A 25,382-nucleotide genomic window follows, 5' to 3' on the forward strand; every position below is an offset into this window, starting at 1 on the left:
CCGACGGCGTAGCAGCCGGATCAGTAAAAGAGCCCGCAGCGCCCTCACTATCTGGCAATCCACACGTTTCTGACTGTGGCCCCACATGGCTCTTTAAGGCCTCAGAGACTGTTCACCAGGTGCCGAGCAATCCCACTGCAACCTTGTCATTTTTAGTTGCAGAGTCCCACACCTGATGTGGTGTCCCTATCTTCTCGGGACTTCACAGGAGGCGCGTTACTGAGAAAAATGTCAGCCTCTCTTATCTTTGCCATTCCTGTAGGCCCTAAATCAAAGTCCCAGAGACTTGCTTGCTAACGTTACCAATCAATAAATGCCCTGTGAAGAGCTAGGAAGTAATATTTGGAAAAAAGTTCTCAGGCAGCCGCCCGTCCCTGCAAAGGGCAGACTCAGCTTCCGCAAGGCGTCTCTGCAGCGCCCCAGGGTGCACCCCCCTGCAGCCCCGTAGGGCCACAAGCCGAGAACACCCCCCCCCAGCAGGACTCCATTCCCCACAAGCCCCCGCTCCGCCATCCCCTGCAGTGTGCGAGGAGCCCATTGGCTCCGCGGAAAAACCTATCGCCTACCGCCTCCTTGCGCGGGGCTGGCAACGGCCGTACACAGAGCGCGGGCGCCCGAGGCGGCCCCAGGCACCCCTCAGCACCCACGGCCCGGCCGCGCCATGAACCTGGGGTAAGGAGCGGGAGCGGGGCCCTCCTCACGGCCGCCTGTGGGCACCGCCTCCGCCCCGGTCGCTGCTGGCGGTCCCCGCGAAGCCCCGAGCCGAGCCGAGCCGAGCCCCGTCCCGTCCCTCAGGGCCCTGGAAGAGGCCCCGGGCCTGGCCCTGTCCCTCAGGGCCCTCAGCCGGCCGGAAGACCCGCGGGCCTGCCGCAGCCCGCTGGCAGCCTCGGGCCCCTTCGCCATGTTAATTGGAACGGTGCTCAGTAGAAAGCTACGAGCGCCTGGGGTTTTCAATGAAAGGCAGCTTCAACATAAACTTTATTTTGAGTACCCCGAGAATGAATCGGACAGATTTTCTTAATTACGTGGAAGAAGAAAAGGCGTTGGGCACTTTGTGCTCATAGCGAGGCCTTCCCATGGTTTGTTTTTTTTTTTATGTTTGTTGCGCGTGGGTTTTTTTGTTCGCTTTTTGTTTGTTTTTATAAATCCTTATGGTAACATTTGTTCTACTTAAAACAAATTGTACTGTTATAAATTTCGAGTCAATTTAGCTTTATAAGATTTATTTATGGGGTTAATAAAAGGTAAGTAAGCAGCACTGGGTGCGCAGGGAGCCTGGGCTCCTCCAACACGCACACGCATTACATCAGGCAGCTGTTTTTTATGCTTCTAGGTCAATACATATTCATTATTCATTACTACTTCTAGAAAAGGCAAGGTTATTATAATTAGTTCCCGGAATCCGAACCCTCCCACTGGTGCATGCGTTATCAGTCTCCAGTGGTCCCTTGGGGAGTCTCTCATGCTGAAGGCTCGTAGTCTTCCTCCCAGGCTTTGTCCTTGTCCTTCTCCTTTGTCCATCTTGGCCAGATATCAGGGACTTGCGTAGCGTCCCATGTAGTAGTCACAATAGTTAGCAGTTATTCTGAAACCCCTTTGTTATCGTATCCCCAGATATCAGAGACTCAAGGTTTACCCTTCAAGCCCTCTATTGACATGAATTGCTAGAACATTCCTTACAGTACTATTTTGCATGGAAGCATAGTTCAAGACTTTAGAATGCAACACTTCACAATGAACAGTGCAGGAATTCACAGAGATTGTTTAGTATTTTTTCTAGAATACAGTAACACCTTCACTCTAAAGACATACCTTGTAATGGGCTAATCCAAACTTTCCAGTATCATTAATAAAAATGTATCCTTTTTGTGACCTGTTTTCTTTGGATTGAGGAACTGCTCACAAATACACAAAGTTGGAGACTGAAAGTCCACCTTGACCTACAGTAAATATAATGTTATAATGGACTACAGTTGTTTTTGTTATTGATGTAAAGATCTTAACCATTACCATATTACTTAATAGTTCAGACTTCTCTCTCTCTCTCTCTTTCTTTCTTTCTCTCTCTTTCTCCTTTTGCAGAGATGGACTGAAGCTTGAAACTGAAGTGTTGGATGGAAAGCCTAGGCTAATTTTGGCTTCTTATGGTATTTTTTCAGTCATTTATCTGAAGTAATTTTTAAAGCTTCTTAGACTTCTAAGCAATATGAACCACAGCTTTATTGAAATATTCAGATTAGGAAGAATATTTGTACAATGCTATTACGTGGCCCTCTTAACCAACTTGCCACTGGTCTAGGTTGATACTGAACATCTGAGTAGTCTGTCCACAGGTGAACAGCTGCCAAATTGTCTTGACAGTTTAGAGCTTGTCTGCCTTCATAAAATGTTAAGTACTATTGTATATAGACTGTCATAACTATAGAACACCTGCAACTTAGTAGCACTTATTAACAAGGAAAAAGCAGCTTAGTAACTCCCTGCTTAATTTAAAATTCTATTATACCATGCTTTTGAATTTAAAGTAGTTTTAGTATCTGGCAACTGAGATTTATCATTTTCAATGAGTTGTTTATTTAGGCCAGATCTCATTGCTACCACACTAGAAAAAACTCTCATATGTTAATAATTAAACTTTATTAAAATCAAGGTTTTTGTTTTATCAAACATAAACATTTATCAAATCTATACAAGCATAAAACCATTTTCTCTAACTGATGGCATTCAGGGTACAGGAATTCTCCATTTAATGCCCTCCAAATTATATTCCACTTTTTGCTGTCAAATGAGACATTATGAGAGTCAACAAGCAATACATCTACTGGAGACAAAACCTTGCAACACCTCTGAAACAGCAGCGCTACAGCTTTCACTTACCTCAAACGTAGCTCACATCATACATGGAAAATTCACTGACCCTATTCAGAGGGTCACTCTTTATTATGGGTAACACTCTTAATTATAATTAAAGGGTAACACTCTTTATTATGGAAAATATGAGATGGTTCACAATTTAATGCATGGCTCTCCAGGAGAGATTTAGCATACTCCCAAGTTTTAAAATGTTCATCTAAATGGAAGACTATTAATAGGGTGTTTTGCAGAAAGTCTGAACGGTTAGTATTCTCCAATGCAAAAAAAATTCAGGAGCTACCAGTGCAAAATGTATGACAACCACTGTCAGAGCAATGATTGCATAGTGCAGCTGAAGCAGCGTTATCTTCAGAGATTTGTTCCACCAAAGTACCATTCCACTTGTTTTCTCCTCCTTTTCCCTTACCCATGTGTGCAAGATTTCTCATGTTGAGTATCACATTCTCTCTATTAACCAGTATTATAATATTCTTTATTATTAAGTATTATATTAAACATAATATTTTTGTAACCACCAGCTCTGTGCAAAACTTGGCTTAAAATACTGAAGAGTATGTATACTTCAGGGCAGCAATATGGGGGAACAGTAAAGGGTGGTGCGATTATGAAAGTGTTGTTTCTTTAGGCTGTAAGTGATGGAGACATAACATCATGTAGTATATGGGGTTGGATGCATGGACTGTCCTGGAAAAATGTGACACAGAAAGCAAACCAAAAAAGCACAATAAACAAACAGTTAAAAATAAGCCATAAACCTCTGGGATCTCTGGGAAAAAGAACAAGTAGCAGGGGAAGATCAGACTGGTACAGTAGTTCTATAGATGACTGAAGATAGATACTGAAATATATCCAGATGGGTTTTTTGTTTTGTTTTCCAACATACTTTTGAAGTGTATATTCTGATTTTTTTATTTTTTTTTAAAGTAAAATAATAGAGGCAGATGTTACAGGGAAAGTACTTGCCCCACCTTACAAAATAGCAGATGACTATAATAGTTTGTGAATTTCTTAAGATCTGTTTTTCAGGAGGAAGTTGCTGTTAAACACTGCTCTCACATATTTGTGTTTGTTTCCCAAAAGATAAATCAAGGCTTTCAGTGAAGGTAAGTGAAGAAATTACTTCTCAATTACTTCATACATTATACTCTTCAATTTGTTAACAGACATTTGAAAACACAGTTGAAGTGTCTCAGTGTTTGTAATCAGTTATGTTTATGAAAATGGATTTCTCAGGTTCACATCATACAATATCCTGAGTTGAAATGGACCCACAGGGATCATCGAGTCCAACTCCTGGCTCCACACTGAGCCACCTAAAAATTAGACCCTATGGCTGGCAGTGTTGTCCAGACAGTTCTTGAACTCCAGCAGCTCAGTGCTGTGACCACTGCCTTGGAGAGCCTGTTCAGTGCCTGACCACCCTTTCAGTGTAGAACCTTTTCCTATATCCAATCTGAATTTAAAAAGAGTTCAACAACAACAACATCATCAACACAAGGTTGAATTTTAAGTTATATGACTACTTTTACCTTTGCAAAATGCTTTAGTTTGCCAATCAGGAAGTCACCCAAATTGGAACTTTCAGAAACCCTAAAGGGATTCTGGTAAATATGATCTGAAATGTGTTTTAGTCCCAGTGTAGTTGTATAGGTTGTCCCTGTCTTAGTAAAACTGGAATGCAGTGAGCAGGGGAACCAGAGCAAGCCTGTACTTGTGAGATAAATACGAGTGTATATCAGGAAGCCTGGAAAGGGTAATGTTATTACAGAACGGAAGAGTCAAGACTGAAATAGTTGTGGCTGTTTCATGAAGACATATACCTGTTCAAAGCCATACTTCAGAAATACCAAAGAAGAATGAAGGAATATTCATGGATTCTTTTAAATGTTATGGTGTGTCAAGTAATTTTTCATGTCATCTTTATATATTCAAATTTAGGTGCTGTATCCTCATTTAAGGTATTCCTAGCACTCAAAGATATTTCACTAGTTTAAACATAGTTTCTACTGATGGAACAGAAAGGAAAAATGACTCTTTTACCTGTTGCTTAAATGTTTTTGTTTGGTACTTCTGAGAATTTATTTCCTTAGCTTATTTAATACCTGGTGAAGTCTTACTTTTTTTTTTTTTTTTTTTTAAAAGATGGGCAATAAAGCCAGAGTCCCTAAACAGGTATTGAGAATAAGGCATACTGGACATATTCTGAGGTCAACGCAGAATGCCTGTATCAAGCAGGAAAACTTAGCAAAACCAAGGAGTGAATCATGCTTATCAATGACAAAAGGTGAAAAAATGCAAGTAACTAAACCTTCTTCAAATGAAGCCACAGATAGAGATCACTCTTTGATTTTTCAAAGAGATAACACAAACAGGAAGCCTGATTCAGAGAATCTTGATGTTACAAAAAGTAAACAGAGACATCAAAATCCACATATACGTGTATCAGCTGAAGACCTAGGAAATTTGGTGTGTTTAACACAAGAACAGCTTCAACAGATTTTGATGACTGTAAAAGAAGGAACTAGAAGCATCTTTGAGACTCATAATGAAAAGCAAGAGGAAACGGGTAAGGTGCATCCTGCTGTAAAAGTACAGTTTCCATACAGATAGATGAAGTTTGTTTCATGGAAATGGAACTAAACATGAAAGTTTAATTTTGAATTCATAATTTAAGTTCATTTGCATGCTGCAGAGATGTTACTCCAATGGTCTCTGACAACATACTGTTTGCTACTATAGATATGAAATTATGAAATTGCCTATTACTGTTTAGGAATCAAACATGTTAATGCTAACAGTAAAAATTAGGAATTGCTTGATAGTACTCTAATATTTTGCAGAGTAAGAAAGCAAGCAACTGCCAACGTTTTGTGCTGAAATTAAGTATTTTACATTGAGGAAAAAGATACATAGTGGAATGGCACTGTACCATTACCATTATAAGTTTGAAAATAAAAATAACAACACACAGAGTTAGGACTTTCTGGTTGTATGAAGATTTTAGGTATTGCTATGCATCTCAAGAGCAGCAGAGACATTTTCCTCTGGCCCCAAGATATACATGCATCTTTTTGCCTAGCTGTAATACTACTGTTGAGTATTACTTGTTTTGCAGTCCTTATAGTGCCACGTGTGAGAACTATTGTGTATGTTCTTGTATTACATCTTTACTCCTGTTTGTAGACCTATGAAAGAAGTCAGCTCTTTGTCACCACAAACAAGACACACTGAAATTAAGTAATTACAAAACAGAAATTACTTTTACTGAGTACAAAAGTCTGAGCTGTTTGTCAAGTAGAAGCATTTATTATAAGTCTAGCATTCTAAAAATACCCTGTGAAGTTTTAACTTACATGCCTTAAACATGCAAGCAGAGCTAAAAACCGTTCTATTAAAGAATGTCGAGTTTGCAAGTTTCTTGTTTTTAAAGTAGTAAATATTGAGAAGTATTTAGTGGGCACACATGCTTTATTTACTTACATGTGGATATATATGTATATATTTACATTAAGATGTGTTTGTATTCTATTACAGCCGCTAATGAGTCATCAGAGGAAAACACAAGCTTTTTGGAGAAATGCTACAATGAAGTTTCATCTGTTCCAGATGAAGCTAATTCTAACTCAAGCAGGAAACAAGAGTCATATCTGCAACAAGGACAGAAAGTTATGTATGTAAATCTGTGTTATTGTCTACAAAAAAGTGTCCCCATTAATGATTAATATTGTTAATCTTCTTATTAAAGTAAGAATTAATATTCTTAATCACAGTAAGAATATATCTAAAGGTAACTTTTAAATTAGTATTCAAAATTTAACAGATAAGCTTTTTTGTTATTGTTTTTTTTCTATCCTCCTCTAGAAAGGAGTCATGGAAACCAGCTGACATGTTTACTACCTTGGGTGAAAGAGAAGGGGAGAAAGCCTTGTTAGAATTTAAAAAGACACAATGGAAGAAAGAATTGGGTAATTACAATACAGACTATTTATATTTGATCAATTTAATATGCTCAGGATGCCAAGAAACCTTGCATTCCTTATGCTTTTATAGATCTACTTGTATCAATGCAATTGCTACAAATTTGGAAGTTACGTACTTTCATTTGTCTCTACGAAAGATTGACATTTATGAGTTTCAAAAAAATCTGTAAAGAAAAATCTGTAACATATTGTGTGCTTCTGAACAAAATATTCTTGTAAACAAGTACATTTGTTTATACTTCATATTGTAGGAGTTACTGGCTACTGATTTGGTCACATTCTTTCACTCTGATAGCCATTATCATTAACAGATGAGTTTGCTTATTTTAAGGGAAAAGTGTTGCCTTATCTACCATTGTGACTGAATGTTGGTTGCAATCTGACCTTGAAATAGTTTGCAGCCTTGCCTTATGCCTAGCCAAAGGGAATCTGCAGCAAATTGAGAGTGTTTAACACAATAAAAAAGCTTAATTTGCCACAGGCTTTACATGATTGATATACAGGAATGTTTTGTTTTCAACTTGGATGTAGACTATTCAGTTTGATTCTGCACTGTTAGTAGTTTGCATTTAGTATTACTAACCCAGTGCAGCTATAGAGTGATCTTAGATTATTAGTATTAATAAAAAATGAGAATTGAATTTTTAATTATTATTATTTCTCTTAGTTTTCCCTCTCCTTCTCAGTTATTCTTAATCCTTCAGTGTTTGTAGTCTTCTCAGAGATTCCTGTTACCTCCACATCTCTGGGCAGAGACTCAGCAGCCATCCCCTTTAAGAGCAAAATCACATTTAAACTGATAGCTCACACAGGAGTGACTTCATCTAGTAGCCCTTTTTACAAACCAAACTGTAGAGCCGGTGTGCCTTTTTAATTATTTATTTTAATAAATGCATCTACCTGCCTGTACTAGGAATTCTCACCAGTTTTGTGCACTTCCCTCCCCACCCTTCCTCCTGAAGATGAACAGGTAGCACTAAAGAAGAAGTTGAAAGAAACTTTAGAAGAAGAGGTGGGATGTTTCTGGGCAAAATCTGGCAATCAAAAAACACATACTGAGAAAATGGAAACAGCTAACCCAGATAAGGTAAAGCTATCAGTAGAAACACTGAAGAACACAGTTTCCACTGCACTGTTCTGAAACTGTTCAATTTTTAATTCATACAAGATTTTCTTTTTTGTATGGATCCAGCAGTAACTGGTAGCAAAATCAAATATCAATGATTAGTTTAAGCTCTCTGAAGTGCTGTCAACTCCCTATATCAAACTTACCTGTTGCTCCAGTTTGTTTTACAAATTAATATATTTATGTCATGAACAACCTGTTTCTGTCTTTCCACGTTGATTACTAACTAAAAGGTATGAATCTTTTTGAGGAATAATCTCAACGGTTATATAATTATTTGCATTGTTCATTAGCTCTGCTTACAGAATAATAAGCATAGTCTTTTGACTTTTATTCTAACTTCTTTCAGAAAGTCAACTGTCACTTTGAGAATGCTGTGTCAGATAAACGCATTCTCAGGGGAGACTGCCTCTACAGTGAAATTGATTGCTTTCAAACAGGATAGCTTTGTATCTGCTGTCAGTTATTACAGTAAAAGCAAATGTCTTTTTTTGTGGCATACTCAGCATTCCTAGAAAGTGTTATCACCTTGCCCCCATAAGAGCTTGTACATAACATGTACAAACACACTGTACTCAATACATATTAATGGTTGCTACAAGTAATAGATTGGCATTTATCTTATTTCAGGAAGCTGTGCCACAGGAACAACCTTCAAAGCATGAGCAACAGAAGAAGTGGATTGACGAGCTGGACAAACAGAAGGAAGAAGCTAAGCTACGAAAAACAGAAGAAAAACTGAATTTATCAAAGGTATCTGTGGTTTAGAGGTACTTTTTGGAATAAGAGCAACTTTTATTTCAACTTTTGGAATAAGAAATAAGAGATAAAATCTTAGATCTAATGAACTAGCGACAAAGATGTAATTGAATGCAGCACATCCAGTTTTTCAATCATAAACTCAAGAGAGCTGCCTACTTAGCCAATAGCTGTTCCAGTATTTGGTGGCAGAAAACAGTGTGTCTAGTTTGATGAGAACAGTGGTATTACCTCCAACTCCTCCCCCCTCCTGACACATCGTAGTTTGAAAGCACCAGGGGCTGGAAGGTTTTGTAGAGACAATAGCCAGACGCTATGCAAAAAGAAAATTCCTGTAGACTACCAAAGAAGATGAGAAAAAAAAGAAGGAAAGTTAAAGACAATCACAGTGTGTCACAGTGGTGTTCACATCTTGTTTCTGGAAATACTACTTTAAGACATACATATGCACACATGTACATGTTAATGAAGCTTTTTAAACATTTCTACTCCAAAAAGGATAGAAGAAAGTAGCCCTACCTTTTTTATCCTTCAGTTTTTTCAGGCTGTTGAACACAGGTCTCTTACAAAGGATCTCAGAGGAAAACTGTGGCCAATATAATTGCTTTGCAGGTCAGATATGTGGAGACTTAATACTCTTGACTGGTTTGGGCAAGATGTCTCACACCCCTTCAGGTTCTTTATATGGAAGAAGACTTATTTCCTTTACTGTTACTATTTCTATCTTACTATTGATTTTAAGTTAAGTGAAACATTCTCTGTTCTTATACAGACCAACATTGACATGATCTTCTAAAGTCTCTTGTCTTTTGAAATGAAGAAACACTGTACTATAGCTAGAATCCAGATTTCCAAATTGCTGTGTGTAGCTTTAACCCAGGATCAAACAATCCTCTTGCTATGTATCAGGTATATTCACTATTCTCAGTATTATTAGTGAACAAGAATCCCAATTACCAAAACTTGCCTGATACGAGCATTCATAACCTACAAACTTCTGTATTAAAAGGCTGCAGCTTTTACTTTCAACTAAAGCATTTAATACAGCAATTACACAATCCCTGCACAGAAACTCATCATTTCAATTCCATAGTTCATAATGCTAGAAGAGAGCTTTCCTAACCACCTCCAAAAAAACCCACCTTCTTGCTAAGGTTGGTCACGTACTTACAGGTGACACCACTTTGCAAACTGAGCTGTATGTTATGAAAGCAACACAGCTGTGAAAGGTCCCAGCATTAGCTGCCTCATTTTTTTTAATTTGATAGCTGTGCCCTGGGGAGATGGATGTAGTTACCCACCTTACAGTAATCTCACTTCCAGCCCCTTTTGAAAGAAAGCTACATGTACTTAATCTTGTTACTTCAGCATCTTATTTTCAGGTCTTGTGTCACACTCTCAGCCTTTCTACATATTTCACTGCAGATTTACATAAGAATAAAATAGATTTTTTTAACTGCTCTTGTGTGGTTCCACATTAATGTGTTCAAAGGAAAGGCAAAACTTAGGAAACAGGAGAAAGAATTATTTGGATTCTTATTATTTGGACTAAGTGTTTCTTGTGTCTTTTTAAATAGGTATAAAACTTTGCTTAAAGAAGGTGGCTTTTTGTTCAAGGAAGTGACTCTCAGAAAGCTTTAAGTGGATTACATTAGTTTGTTTTCTGCAGAATGCAAAATTTGAGGGAGCTGTTCCCCAGGCCTTCCAGAGAAACAAATCTTCTTTTATTGAAAAGAAAAAAACAATTTCAGTACCTACAGCAAAAACAAAGGTCCCTTAGGTAAAAATCTTTGATTAATGAAATATTAAAATATTCAGTTCCCATCATGATGCCAAAAAAATAAGCTCAGGTGGTACAGAATGTAGACTTAAAAAGCCAATATGCTACCTCTAAAGAAGTTTCAGGTACTTTGCTAGGATTCTTGTGTTTAATTGAAAATGACGGATGGTGTGGGTGGAAAATAAGGCTTATTTTACAATGGGCCTGTCAAGCTGAAAACAGGAAGTAATAGAGTAACATCTCTGCCCAGTGCACAGTAATTCTGCTATTATCCACCATTAAAGCAGAGGCGGTAAATGTGGGCTGGTGTAAAGCATGCCACTTGTTCATGTTATAAGGGAGAGAATATATACACAAAAGGAGAAGAGTGCAGTACTATTTGAAAAAATATGGGATGGAATAGTGATATAAATTGAAAAAGCCATAACAAAAAGCCTGATTTCATGTTAGCTTTTTTTTTTTTTTTTTTTTTTAATGTTGTTTTGTTTGTTTGTTTTGAACTTTCTGGTTTGTTCATTTGTTTGTCTTTGCTGTCAATATAATAGAAATATGTTGGTGCTGACCAAGTGTATTGATCAGCAGTGTAATTTCTGATCTGACTTGTATGCATCAGAAATAGTTCTGTTTGCCATCTAGGAAATTAACTGCTCTGTGTATTGTACCTCCAAAACAAAGATTTTCAGATGTTCCTGTTGTACAAAATACGTATTGTCTAACTCTTTTGTTAACCATGCTTTATAGAAACAATGTAATTGAGCACATTTCCATTTTTTGTTGCTTCGTATTTATTTAGGCTGAAGAGCATGGCAGATGGGCAATGCATTTTGATTCTTTAAAGAACCACCTTAATGCTAATGCACAACACCCTTTAAATGGAATGTACAAAAAGCAGCCTGAAAGTCTTTGCCTGTCACCTGACCCTAAGGAGCTGACTGCTTTTGTTCACCCTTTTTCACCTGCAGCTTTAGGCAACCTCATGCCCTCAAAGGTGGAAAATGCAGAAAAAGTTGCTAAAAGCAGTGCTTTGGATCACAGTCAGAAAGTCAGGTGAGTGATCTTTGAAAGGGTAACCATCTTCCCAGCTAATTCATTTCTGTCACCTCCTCAGAAATTAAAAAAAGTGCTTGAATAAGATCCTTTAAAGCTGATCATTAGATCTATCTCATCTAGCTTTTGCTTTTTTTTCAGAATTACATGTTGTTTCACCTTTGTGAGACACAAGTGCCGCTGTTGTTCATTAATAAAATTTACTGCAAGGTTACTTTCTTCCTTACTCATTACAATTGAACTGTATTAATTAATGCAATGTTGATAACCTCGATATGAAAATATTACTTGAAATCTGAGACTTCTAATTAAGAAAGGCTTTAGACTTTCCTTTTTATGATTAAAAACATATACACATTTTCTTGTTTGTAGTTTCCTTCGTTCAATGACAGCTCTCCTGGATCCTGCACAGATTGAAGAGCGAGGCAGACGGCGACAGAAACAGTTAGAACATCAGGTAGATTTCTGTTTTAAAGTTTAATGACATTGTAATGAGTGGATGAAATGTAGTTTTGTCATATGAATAAAGCATGACATTTAATAATAGTGAGGCAGTTGACTCTCATTCTTCAGATCATGTTTACAATTGTTTAACATTATTCCTCTCAGAGTCTACAGTTTTTTAATATTTGTACGGAGTTGATTGCATTTCTGTGACAGAATTCTCACCTCAGAAAGACACAACACAGACTTTAGAGCTCTAATAGGTTTTGTGCACATTTTTTTTGGTCTCCACTGTCATCAGGAGGACTGATACTTGCATATACCCCTTCCATGAATTTTGAAATTTTATCTACTTTACTGCTGCCATTCCCATTACTTTTTGCACTCTTAACTGAACATATATCTTCATGAAGATGTCTATAGCACAATGTAAATAAATCTTAGTGTAAATGTAATGATTCTATCTGCTCAAACTGTAATTCTTGCTAGATCAAAGTATATTAGATAAAAATCAGACCACTATTTCTTCACAGGCAATGTACAAAACAATTTTTGAAGATAGAAAAAGAGATTTGTTGATCTTTGCGCATTTTGTCTTCAAACTGCTTTGCTGGGCTGGTAGTTCAAAAAAAATGGGAAGGCAACTACATATCTTTTGAGAAATTAGAACAAAAAAAGTGTTTGAAATACTTTTTCGTTAAGAATGAACTGTTAGACAGCTATTTTCTCTAGTAATGTTACACAAACTAATAAATTGTCTTGAATAAATTGTCTCTCTTTTAATGCTTCCAAATCCAAATATTATACACATACATGGAAGTATATGAGTAAATAGATTGTAGTATCTTCAATTTTATACCTTTTAATTCTACTTTTTTATGATATTACCAGAAAGCAATAATGGCTCAGGTAGAAGAAAAGCGGAAGAAGAAACAACTGGAGGAAGAGAAGAGAAAATGGGAAGAACACGAGGAAGAACAGCGCCTAGCACGAGAAAAAGAACTGATACAGAAACAGTTTGAAGAAGATATGCTTAAACAAAAACAAAAAGAGGTGGTTTTCTGTATTTTGCTTAATGCAGATAAATGGACATTTTTTTACTGATTTATCTGTATGTACTAAACTTAGAAGCTATGAATAGAGGGAAGACTATGTTTTGATTATTCTAGTATATTACTTTGATATACTATTTTTAAGTAGAGTAAAAGATGACAGGATATATTTTGAAACTGTGCAAGGGATTTTGCCACATCTCCACTAACATGACCATAACTGCTCTAAAGCATGAACAAAAGTCCTTCAGAGTTTCAAAATGATAAACAGACTTTTGCCTACCAAATTCAGTCTGTAATAATACTATTTTTTGAGGAAAACAGTTCCTCACCTTCAAAATGGTACTGCCTCCTCATTTTGAAAATGAAAACTACCTGAAATTTCTACATTTGAAACCAAAATCTGTTTTCTCAATTAATATAGTACAATATAGGTTTAAGGCAAGTTTTTTTTTTTTTTGGACAAGGGCCTTTTCAGAAAGATGAATGAATAATAACTGGCAAAAATGCACTTGTAGTTTTAAATAATGTAGAAAAATACACTTTAAACATAAATTTTAAATTAAAAAAATACCTCAAAGTCTGCGATCCAATTATTGTTGTTGATAAGTTGGTGCTTTTAAGATGGTTCAGTATCATGAGCTTTATCTAACTGGATGTGCTTTTACTCTGGATTAAAGAGTTTCCAGAATATAATTTGGAAAAATTGTTTAAAAAGTTGTTGATGTTCTAGAACTTTCACCTCTGTAACTACTGCTGAACTTTCAAGCTTGTTTCATTTAAAAATTAAACTGAAAGTAACATTTTGACCTTCGGTGTACACAAATTTCACATTTTTATATATTCTTAACCTCTTACAGAAGAATCTGTAGAAGGTTAAAGCCATACTCTTTTCTTTTGGCACAGTAGCAGCTATAAGTGTTAGCAGAATTCTGCGATGTCATAAAACAGACTGTTTTCAAAAGCATAGCCTCCTCAAGAACCTGCAGAAATACGGATGCTTGATTTCTCTGCATTTTCTGGAGGGAAAAGTGTAGAATCTGCGCGTAGATGCTAGAAGAAACTGCTAAAAATTAGGAAAAGTCATATTTCTATGTAATAGCTCAGCTCCTTCCAAACATGTCATGCTATCAGTTTTGCTTTCACTGGCAAATGCAATGGAATGGGGGTATGAGATGGTAGTATCAGTTTGGATAGGAGTTGTTCCTTGGCCCAGTCATCTTGAACCCACCGGGTCTAAAAATATAAGCCTCAGATTTAGGGATGTTCTGCCTTTGTTAGGGAGCTTTCTACTGCCTCCTTTCTGTGGAAATAGGAGGAAGGATTCTTATTTTTATTTGGGCTTTTATTTCATTAAACCACATTGATGATAGATAGCTGAAGTCAGATAACATTTATGAAAGGATTAATTTATCAGAAAGAAGTTAAATATCCAAATAAGCAAGAGGATCCAAATAGTAAGAGGATCTAGATGCTGGCTTTTTAATGCTTGGATTGAATGCCTTTCATCAGCACAGCAGAATGCAGAGCTTCTGAATTTACCATTAAAAACTTAAATGTTAGGTATTGCGTCTACTGAACTAGTTCTTGTTGTTTTTTGTTTTTCTTTTGGTTTTGTTTTAAATACTTTACTCAAAAAACGAATGTATGTTGACATGATTTCTGTAAACGTTGGGGTTTATATGGAGGTTAAATAATCCTATTTTATTCTCAAATGATCACATATTTACTTTTTTTTTTTTCTAAAGGAACTTGTGACTCTTAAAACAAATGAGATCTATCACACAATGCAGAAAGCTCAAGAATTAGCACAGAGATTAAAACAAGAACAGCGTATTCAAGATTTGGCTCAGAAGGGACATGACATTTCAAAACTTAAGAAGAATCTTGGTGGCAAGTACCAATCTTTTCATATTCAGTTTGTTTGTTCCTGTGGTGTTTGCACACGAGGTGCCAGTGTTCTTTCTTTGCCAGTCTGCATTTGTAATAAGGCTCCTTTGCCTCAGGAATCAAATTTCATTTCAGTTTATTTAAAGAGCCTTCAGAACAACTGTCGTTGTTAACTAATACTACTGTATTTTAGTATATTACTATTATTATATAACTTCAAATGCTACATTGCATAAAGGAAGAAATCTAAGGCTGTCACCAGGAAGGCATATGGAATATTCAGACCTATAAATGGTCAACTTGATTTTCAGTGAAACAGGCAGAGTATTCAGATCCGAATCATAGTTCTCAACCTTTTGGTTTGCGTTCTAAGCAACAATAGTTTGATAACCTGATAGCATAGTTTAAATGGAATATATGTTGCTACATTTAAAAAAAAAGCTACATTAAAAAAAAGCCTTGATTCTTTTCAGGTGACACTGAATTTGAAAATTGTAATACTGACATTTCATATCAACGTCATAACTTTCCTGATGACATTAGCAGTAATATTGATCAGCAGACTTCTCGGAAAGACACCGCTGTACAGACAGGTACACAGCCCTTCCACTTAATTACCCTGGTGTACTGAAATACAGGCAGTGGAACAGCATATTGGTGTAACTGAGCAACGGGGCCAAATCACTGTCATTCAGAATGGAATAAAGCTAGCAAGAAATACTTGGACAGACACAGGCATATTAGAGTATTACCATATATCACTGTATTCTTCTAAATAAACGGTATGCCTATATAGTTTGTTACCTGCCAATTACAAAGTCAAATCAGCCAGTCTGAAGTATGGTGTTGGCTTAGTCATGGTCACAAGCCCTGCAGGACTAAATTTATTAAGGCATTTAGTTATATATTTTAGTAATCTTCAGTGTGAATATTCACAGGCTTATATAACATGCTTTGGTATCAAGCTGGGATGGGTCCTTAATGAATCCTTGAAGATGCTGACAGAAATACTGTCATAATCTTGGAATTAGAAAACTAGACTAATTGGAAAATGAAAGGTTATATTCAACCATTTAGAAAAGCTTTTTATAGTTCTTCCTAAATATCCAGACAAAATTGTGGGTCTATGTAGATGGAATACCTGCTGGTCTTTACCTTGATTATGTATCACACTATTAAAAACAAACAAACAAAAGAAAAAATAAGTATGATTCTAAGTCTATTATTCTATGAACTTAGTATACATTCATTCATGTTGTAGGTGAGGCCTCAATGAGTAGATTGAATGGAAATATATAGTTGTTTTTTACCTTGTATTTAGAAAATTACTAGCTTCTTAACACTTGAGAAGAGAAAGCTTTAATTTATTTGTATTTTCATAAGCAAAAATTAATGATTTTGGTTTTGATAATGCTGGTAGAAATTTTACTAGAAATTCAGAGCATTTACAAAGTAATTAATATTTTTGTATATGCCAATTAGTAAAGAAAGAGGCTGGATTTTTAGTAATTTAAAAATTGAACAAAATATTTCCATTGGAAGACAAAGATTAGGAAAGTAAGTTTCTGACAGTAGCACTATGATTATGACCAAACCATCAGCATTCTAAAGTACTAAACAGGAGCTGTATTTTGCTCTTAACCAGTGGGTACCAGGGATAAAACTGAATTTGGCATTTTAAGATAATATAGTTTAATTTTACTTACAGTTTAACTTTGCAGTGACTTGATTTTGTTCTCTAATCTTTTTTTTTTTCTCCTCACTCAATTTGCTTATATTGATCTTATATTTTTCCACATCAAAAAGGATAAAAATCACCATAAAACTGTAGCAACTGGTTTTTGAATAAAATCAGCAATGGTAGATTGATGTGCAGACAACATTCAAACAAGTTATTTGAATAACTTACACTTGAAGTTAAAATACATTTTATTTTTAGATGACTGTAATACTTCAGCATGTATTGATTCAGCTGAGGGAAGAACTATGTGTTGTGGATCACCTGATATTTCCACAGAATATAAGGAAACCTTCAACAGCAACAAATATCAGAAAGAAATGCAGTATACAGATAAAAATAAAATTTCAGGACAAGAGAATGGTGGCATCTACGATCAATATGCAAGAAAAAAAAGACAAGTTAAATCTTCAGAAAAACATATTAAAAGACCTGACTGGAACATAAACAAGCCTGGGAAAAGATATATTCCAGCATCAGAAAGATACCCTAAACAGCTACAAAAACAAAGGGAAGCAAACAAAGTGAGACGGCAAATGGAGCTGCTTCAGCTGGTAGAAAGAAATACCCCTAGGAATCTTTGCCCAAAAAACAGATCTCCTTCACCTCACGAAGAAATGAACATGAAGAATAAGAGACATAGGATCAGAAAGGTAACTACATTTTCTCTGGCACAAATGATGAGTATTTTTAAGACTTACTTCACTCAGTTCTGCCTGGATGTAACTTAAGCTCTGAGAATTTTCACCTACCCTTTGCATAAAGAACAGTACTACAGCAGTGTTTTGTTTACTTCGTGTTTGTGTTATGATCAGAACATCTTGATTTTTGTCATTTATTGTTGTTTCATTCTGCCAAAGCATGTATTTGATATAGTTTATTATTGTTTCATTATGTAAAAAGGGAGCTGGATTGAAAGTAGTGTGTGGGATGAAATGGTATCACTGACTTGAGCATTTCTGTCCATCATATAGTGGTGCTGGTTAATAGATCAGGAGTACCTGTCCAGTTCTTATTTCTGCAAAGAATCCGTGCTACTGAGGATGTACTCTAATGTCATAAAAATGTATACTTCTTAACGGAGTTGGGTTTTTTTCTTCCCCATTTGCAGTAAGCATGTGTAGCATGTGGCTGGGAAAAAACAATTCGCATATAAAAAACAATTCTCATATAAAGAAATACGATTAAATATATTCCTGCCTGCTCTCTCTCTCTCTGTATGTATGTATACATACATAAACACCTACATTTCTCTCATCTGCCAGTAGAAAAAATGCTGGTGTTGAAAAGGTGTCCACCTTAATATTGTTTAGTCATTTGCTTATTATGGCTACATACACATATTTTAGAAGCTGTGGGTAAAAAAAAAAAAAAAAAAGGTTTGTGAAATTACATAGCTAGATAGCTGTTCACATAGGTGCCTTTGAAGATTTATTCATCTGTTAAACCAAGTTTGTTGTTTTTTAATCAGATTAATAGTAAATCATATGATTAACGGTAAATAAGTTTTGCATGTATGTTATTGAAAGCTAAATTTTCAAAAATTCCTTTCCTGAAAAAAGGGGTAATGAATTTTAAGCAGATTTTTAAGACAGTTAAGCTGTGTGTGATACCATAAGACGCATTTTAATTTAATTAGAAAACTTCTACTGACTGTATATAACAATAGGACCTTTCCTTTATTAATCATTGCTTTGGGCTAAACTTTTCAGGAATTTCAGAACAAACTTGTTTTGAGAAATAACAGTGTTTAGTATAAAAATATGGAGGGCTTTTATTTTACTTTTGACTTTCTTGGTTTTGTCCTAGGAAGAACAATTACATAAGAATAATTTGAACGAAGAAAGGTATGTCAATACTCTGCCTTAATGCAAAGTATAAATATATAGATAGTAAAATATGCATGCTTTTCTTTCCGGATTTTTAACTGTTTTAAATAATTCACATGCATCTAGTTTTCTACTATCAAAAGTACAGAAGAGAAGACAAAACAAGCTAGTCATAAACAATAAATAGCTAGTATAAAGGCAGAGTAACAGAGCAGAAGTGCAGTCTTCTGAGCATTTTTGTCTACTTTTAAAGAAACTTAATCGTATTACTTTTGTATTTTTTATATGTTAACTGAAATTGTTTCATACAGGTCTGACTCATCACCTGTTCCAGCAGTTAAGAACAGGTTACACCAAGTACAACAAAAACAGACACATACTTCTAATTTCCTGATGCACAACAACAATAGTAGAAGAGAGAAAAATATCAAGACAGATGCACAGCAGAGGAGCTCCCCTCCCCTAGTTACAGAAGCTGGAAGACCTCTGTCTTCACAGTTCATTCCGTATGTTCGAACAAATGAAGTGTATTATCTTGATCCAGAAGCACCAGTGACTAGACCTTCAACACATGACCCACAGTATCAACAGTTGAATGGTACTGAAATGTATTATGATCTGATTCATGTAGAAGAGATGTTGGAGTGATTTAGTTCAAAGTGCTACATTTTGTTCAACTTGATATCTGTTTTTTACTGAATTCTGCTGTAACCCATGTTTGTCAGAGCACTGTACAGAATGCCTATACAACCAAATTTATACTTTGTATTAAAAAAAAAAGCAAAAAAAAAAATAATTCTTTTATCTGTCCTTTTCTGTTTGTTTGTTTATCTTTACTGAATGACAATTGCACTTCTCTGGCATTATTACATACAGATTTTGGTCTTAGGAACCTAAGTTGTATTTGACTTAAAGTGATCACAATCTAATAGCAACCAAAACCTGATTTTCACAAGCTGTGAAAATCTAGTACAAAATTAGAACAAAATGTATAGGAGTATTGTTAACTGATTTGATATGTATTTATTTTTAGATTCTTACCAAACACCACGACAGATATTTAGCTCTGATCACACTAGAGATCCTCTTCTAAATCCTGATGTAGTTAAAATCAGAGAGAGACAACAAGCAATTCTCAAGGGACTGTCAGAATTACGCCAGGTAAGCAAAAAGTCATCGATAAACGTGTGTCTACATACTGAAGTCAAAATGAACATTGCAAACTATTACATAGTCATAACTCATAGTCATTTTTAATTCATTTTTTTTCTATCCTATAAGTTTTGGGCCTCGACCTCTACCTTTCCTCATTAATTTTGCTTTAGTTAATGCATTACTTCCATCCTTGGACTCTTAAGGACTACGAACTACGTAGTCCTTAGATTTACTATGTTAAGGTGGAATACCTGAGAAAACTTGAAAATAAGAGGAATGACTTTATTACTGTCCAGGTATTGATATAGGATTACCTATAGTAAGAATGTTTCATTATCAAAGGGAAAAAAGGACAGTATTTTAACAGAACACTCAAACCTTTGTTATACGACTGGTAAGCTACTCATGCCAGAGTTATGTAGATGGCACAGAAAGTTAGAGGGGTGGTAATCGAAGTATCAGGCCTGGAATATTCCAATCTGTAAATATTATGTGTGAAAATCCTTATAAAATCTTTCCGAGATAGCTGTGTTTTTGCTAATGTTTAAAATTCAGGATTTGTCAAATCAGTCAGGTGTTGTGAGTAAAAAGAAAATGTAATTTGGTGTAATAACACAGGCAACCAGAGGCCTGTCTATGTTTATATACATTGTTCAATTTGTAGTAAGTTACTGGTAACTATTAGGTCTTCAGGATTGCCCAAGGGATTTTGAACAAGGCAAGACTGTCTTTAAGGATGCACACATTGCAGTAGATTTAAGAAGCACAAAGGTTATAGTTGGTAACTGTGAAGTTACGTATTTTTCTGTTTGGAGTCAGAATACCAAAAAAAGATACTGTCAAGCTTCAAGTTATTAAAACATGAGTGAATTTGATACTCTACCTGCTAGCAGTGAACCGTGGTCCAGAGTAGCTTCAAACCGCAGGCCTGGACAATCACAAGAACAGTTTTCTTTCATGCTTCTAAATGGTCTGATAGAGGACTGCAAGACAAAAAAGAAAATTTTTCTTTAGGTTTGCAGTTCTTCCTTGAGGACTATTAAAGATATGTGTGTATTGGTATCATCCTTTTTTTGAATGACTCCATAGTGATATTAGTGACTTTATTATTAGATTGTTAGATCTAATTAGATTGTTTTGTGATTAGATTGTTTATTATTAGAATATTAGATTGTGGCTTTTATTAGATTTTTTTTATTAGATTAGTGACATTTATTATTAGATACAGTTTTTTAGAAAAATTATATATAGCTGAAAAGTAAATAAATGTATAAGAAGACAAATAATAAAGCATATACATAGGAGCACTATTCATTTTTCTTTAGATTAAAGGAGAAAATTGTGTAAATGATCCAAATTAAAGAAGGAAACTGACAGACTTAAGTACAATGGAGTACCATTAGTTAGCTCCTGGTCTGCTTTAGAGAAACACATGTGCATACCTAGTGCTTCAGTAGCAAGTAAATCCCTTGCACAAATGAGGTGTCAGCCATGGCATACTTAACCTGTAATTTTAGAAAAGATGTGACACAAGAACACTGAAAGGTCAGTTTCTCATGACTTCCAGGTAGATTTCTCTAGATAGATGACTTTCTTCATAACTAGAACATTAGGTCTTTCCTAATGCCCATTAATATTTTTGTTAAATATCCACAACTTCCAAGTGTTTTGTATTCAGGCTTCATTTGCCAGTGGTAGTTCAGTTAAGAATGAAGCTGACGTCTTCAAAGCATAATTTGAGTTTTGTGCTTGCTGAGGTGAACAAAATCCATGAATATTTAATGAGGCTTAAAGTTCATCATTGTTGGCAAATGTAGGAGACACAAGCTTGGGAACATTTTTGCTGCACAGTGAGTATTCAGGCCCTAACAATATCTAAAAAGTAACATTAAGGGTAGTCTTTCAGTGAAGGTTGGTTCTTGAAGAGTTAAAAAGTTTTTTAAGTTCTTTTTAAAATACCCTAGCAGCTACAGAATGCATTTAGGACATTACCTGTTGAACTGAGGTGCTCTATCTGTTTTGGGTTGGTTATTTCATTGAGAAAGACTGAATAGTGCAATATTTTGTATGAAATATAAGCAAGCCAAAGAGCAGAGTTTAGTTTTTCTATTTCAGGAGAGCAGAGTTTAGTTTTTCTATTTCAGGAGATAATCTAGTCTTGTTTTTTTAAATGATAATATACGCAATTTTATGTATATATATCTATCCAATTAATAGTTTCAGGATACACATATCTAGCTATATTTGGCCAGTCTTTAGCCTTTAAAACCCATATAGAGTATATAGAAAAATATGATCAGGATGTTTTAGTAACAGTGTAGCTGAACTCATTGGACCCTGGATACACCAGTGAAAACTAAAGGGCCACGAGGGCCCTCTTCTGCCCAGGGGAGGGTGAGTCTGTAATGGTATTTGTTACAACTCAGCAAGTCTCCCTTTGTCTTAGTTGCTCAGTGAAGTCTTCTTCTGTATTTCAGGTGATGGCAGTAATAAGAATTATCAGCAGACTTTAGTTTTCTTGCTTAAATCAAAGTTGTCAGTGGAATAAGCCTGAGTTTCTTCATCCGGCAAAGTGGACTAAGTATTTGTGAAAAAAGAAGTCAACACTGTGTTCTCTTTTTTAAAAGACACAACAGCTACAAAACAGTCAGTACATACCAAAGCATCTTATTTTCCTAGGGCAATAAAAACACAATAAAAACACTTGCTAGCAGGTTGTAGCCTATAATGGCTAACTGAGCGTGCTGACTACCAGCAGGCTGTCTAAGGACAGGCAAAGCAAGAAAGCAAGAACTTGTTACTTGTCCCTATGCGTGTATTTCCCCTTACTGTCCTCTAAAGCCCTTTTACAGTACTTCTGAATAGCCCTTTTTTTTTCTTTCTTTTTTTTTGGAGTGTTCAATGGTTTTTGTTTTTTTTTTTTCACTTCAGCTCAGGGCCATTTTAAGGCAAAAAAAAAATATTGCTTTTGTTTTGTAACTTGCTACTAATTGCAATAACACTCTATAATAAGCGTCATTGTTGCAAAGGGACTAAATAAGTCCACTGACTCATTAACATAAATAGTAGTTACTGCTGTTGATTAGTTATAAAAAAAAAGTAATTTATCAAGTAAGTGAAAGTAGGCAGCTGCTGCTTTTGAAATAATGCAAAGTGAAGTCTAACAGGCTTCTATGCTAACTTAAGCCTGTTCTGTGTGATCTGTCTCCCCTTCTGTGCCACTAGGATGACCAGTTGTTGAGGTGCTGAGCTGTAACATCAGCCTAGAACCCTTATCGCTGATAAAGGTCTTGCAATCTAACATTGTTACCATTGTAGCTTTTCTCTTAATACTGTCTTGGTACCATACTTCAGACAGATCTAAAACAGATAGCAAGGGGTCACATGCAGCTCCTCATATGATCCCGTTAATCACAGTAAAAAGACTATTTCAAATTTATGAATGTACCTGACACAGCTGATATGTATTACTTATACACATGGCCAAAGATACAATCGTAAGGATTTTTTGTTACAGGTTTTCTCAATTTTCTAGTACCAGAGCAGGAACCTTTTACGTTTGAGCATAAATGTGCACATCCTCATACTTCTGTCACTGTTCTGGGTCAAAAGGTAACACTCTCCTTTGTCTTAGAGAATAATCAATGCTAATACTACAAGCTGGTACTTACCAAGTTCTGGGGTTTGGCTTCATAAAAGACCATGCTAGAATACTACAAGTGTAGTGATGGCACACAAGACAGTAAGTTAATACAATGAAAATGCCATGTCTCTGCTGCATAAGGCATCCCTGGAAACAGGCTGGGCTACCACTTCACTCACACTTCAGCAAGTCTTTTGCACGAATCAGGAAAGCCTGAGTTCCCTCCCTTATGAATGCGTTATGTTGTACTGCTTTAAGTTGTGTGTTTAAACAGCATTGCACCTCACTAGCACACTTATTAGTTCAGGCTGCATAAGGCAGGCAGAGCATTCATGTTTATATTACATTTATTTTAGGGCCTCCTACAGAAGCAAAAAGAGTTGGAGTCTGGACTAATTCCCACCATAACTCAGGAAGAGAATTTTATTTCACCCTTTTGAAAGGTACATGTAACTGTACGAGTTCTTAAAAATGTAAAGGCAGAGCACGTTGCTAATGTAATTAATTGTGAACCATTTTATTATGCAAATTTTGATAGTATTACAGGGTTACATTGCTTTTGAGATTGAAGATACATTAAACTAATGATGTTGTGTAGAATGGTCCTCATACTACATGAAGACACATCCATTTAGTAGAAACCACCAAGCCACTGTACAAAAATGGATGTGTATGGTACTGTTTATGCATTTTTTGATAAAGATTAAAGAATCATTCCAAATGGCTTCAGGAGCTGGTAGGTATTTTTAACTACATAAAACTGCTTGTACTTACTCAGACAGGTTTTAGGCTTAGACAAATTAATTGTCTATTAACTTAATCTCAGATTTTAACACCACAGCGCTGCTGATTGCAACATGCACACATACCCCCCTGACCCCCGTTAAAACAGGATAGCAGCACTTAATGTTGTAATGGCTGGGTCCAAAATAACAGAATGCATTTTAAAGAAGTCAACTTATAAGTAGTCTGAACAGGTCAGCATTCAATGCTTCCAGCCAGAATAGGAACAAATGCATTTAAAATAAATATTTTAGCCTTCAAGAGAAAGGGTAATTTGGGGTAAAACTGTTTTTCTTCCAGATCTCTGCAGAAGATGCCTAACCTGAATTAATTTTAGTTGATATACAATAAAACCACTGAACCTCCAACCGAAGATTCCTTCTAGGAGCAACTGTTTTTTAGAAATAACCTGACTATGAAGGTACCTTACAGCAGTAGCTGAGGGAATAAATGTGCACTCCCTTTTTCCTCTCCCTTTGCATGCCAAGTCATGTAATAGGTGAGAATCTATAGTTGACATTATACTTGGTAAAACAGTTTTTCCACAAAATTCATTATCAGTTTATTGGTGCAAGGGCGGGTTTTTTTTTTTGATAGATTACTTGCCTGGTAAGATAACTGCTAAACTACTTTGGTCATGGTTTGTTCCTAATTTAATAAGTGAATCAAACAATTAATAGAAGAGAAGCTATTCAACATCAGGGAAAAGTTTACTTTTTTGTTTTGAAAAAAAGACTTTGGACAACTTGAAAACAAAAACTGTAAACGTAAGAGTTGGGGTATTAGTGTATGTAAAGACATCAGTGAAACTAAACAGGTAATTCTGACACACCACAGCTACTTTTCTATCAGCTACTGTTCTCCAGAAGCCTTTGATTCAGAAAATGCTGCATAACATGAGTGAATTACAGAATTGCTATAGAAAATGCAAGGTTAACTTAGCACATGGGAAACTAAAAAGGACAGCATTAAGAAACAGACAGATCTCCGTGTTTATGACAATACTAGTTTTAAAAAGGAGAAGAGCAGAGTGATCGCTATGCTGAAGTAGGAGAGGAGTGAGAGGAGTGAGGATTTTCTAGTGCAAAGCTGAACTACCACTGTCATTAAGACTAGCTTTGTCCTTCTCATTATTCTAAAACTACAACGGGAAATAAAAGTTGTAAGATCATTCTGATGTTGTTCTAATAAGCATGCAGCTTCAAAATTAGACAAAGATAATTGCTAGTTATGAAATAAAATTTGGGTACTTTTTTGTGTACTTTGAAAACAGTATAAAAAC

At 35.7% G+C, this 25,382-nt stretch overlaps 1 protein-coding gene across 8 annotated transcripts; it reads left to right on the forward strand.

Moving 5' to 3' along the window:
• Window positions 1–586: 586 nt before the first annotated feature.
• CCDC66 (coiled-coil domain containing 66) lies at window positions 587–24,535 on the forward strand. 8 transcript variants are annotated; one of them, XM_082768008.1, is made up of 19 exons: window positions 587–672; window positions 2,083–2,147; window positions 3,955–3,977; window positions 5,017–5,440; window positions 6,409–6,544; window positions 6,736–6,839; window positions 7,817–7,941; window positions 8,611–8,733; window positions 11,313–11,566; window positions 11,939–12,023; window positions 12,902–13,063; window positions 14,811–14,955; window positions 15,426–15,545; window positions 16,892–17,343; window positions 18,500–18,537; window positions 18,831–19,117; window positions 19,553–19,680; window positions 23,674–23,760; window positions 24,401–24,535. In XM_082768008.1, exons 1-18 carry the CDS (start codon window positions 662–664, stop codon window positions 23,755–23,757), a joined length of 2,766 nt encoding a protein of 921 aa, XP_082624134.1. In that variant the 5' UTR covers window positions 587–661; the 3' UTR covers window positions 23,758–23,760; window positions 24,401–24,535. The 8 variants fall into 8 exon arrangements, with proteins under 8 accessions (XP_082624134.1, XP_082624136.1, XP_082624135.1 ...); XM_082768011.1 differs by lacking the exon at window positions 587–672 and adding an exon at window positions 685–1,079; XM_082768010.1 differs by lacking the exons at window positions 23,674–23,760; window positions 24,401–24,535 and adding an exon at window positions 23,192–23,646.
• The last annotated feature ends 847 nt before the right edge of the window (window positions 24,536–25,382 follow it).

Source organism: Aythya marila (assembly GCF_965140915.1).
Source record: "Aythya marila genome assembly, chromosome: 10".
Classification (NCBI taxonomy): Eukaryota; Metazoa; Chordata; class Aves; order Anseriformes; family Anatidae; genus Aythya; species Aythya marila.

Coding starts and splice junctions, on each gene's coding strand:
- CCDC66 (XM_082768008.1), top strand. Junction 11,567..11,938: donor GATCACAGTCAGAAAGTCAG/GTGAGTGATCTT, acceptor TCTTGTTTGTAG/TTTCCTTCGTTCAATGACAG. Junction 13,064..14,810: donor TTAAACAAAAACAAAAAGAG/GTGGTTTTCTGT, acceptor TTTTTTCTAAAG/GAACTTGTGACTCTTAAAAC.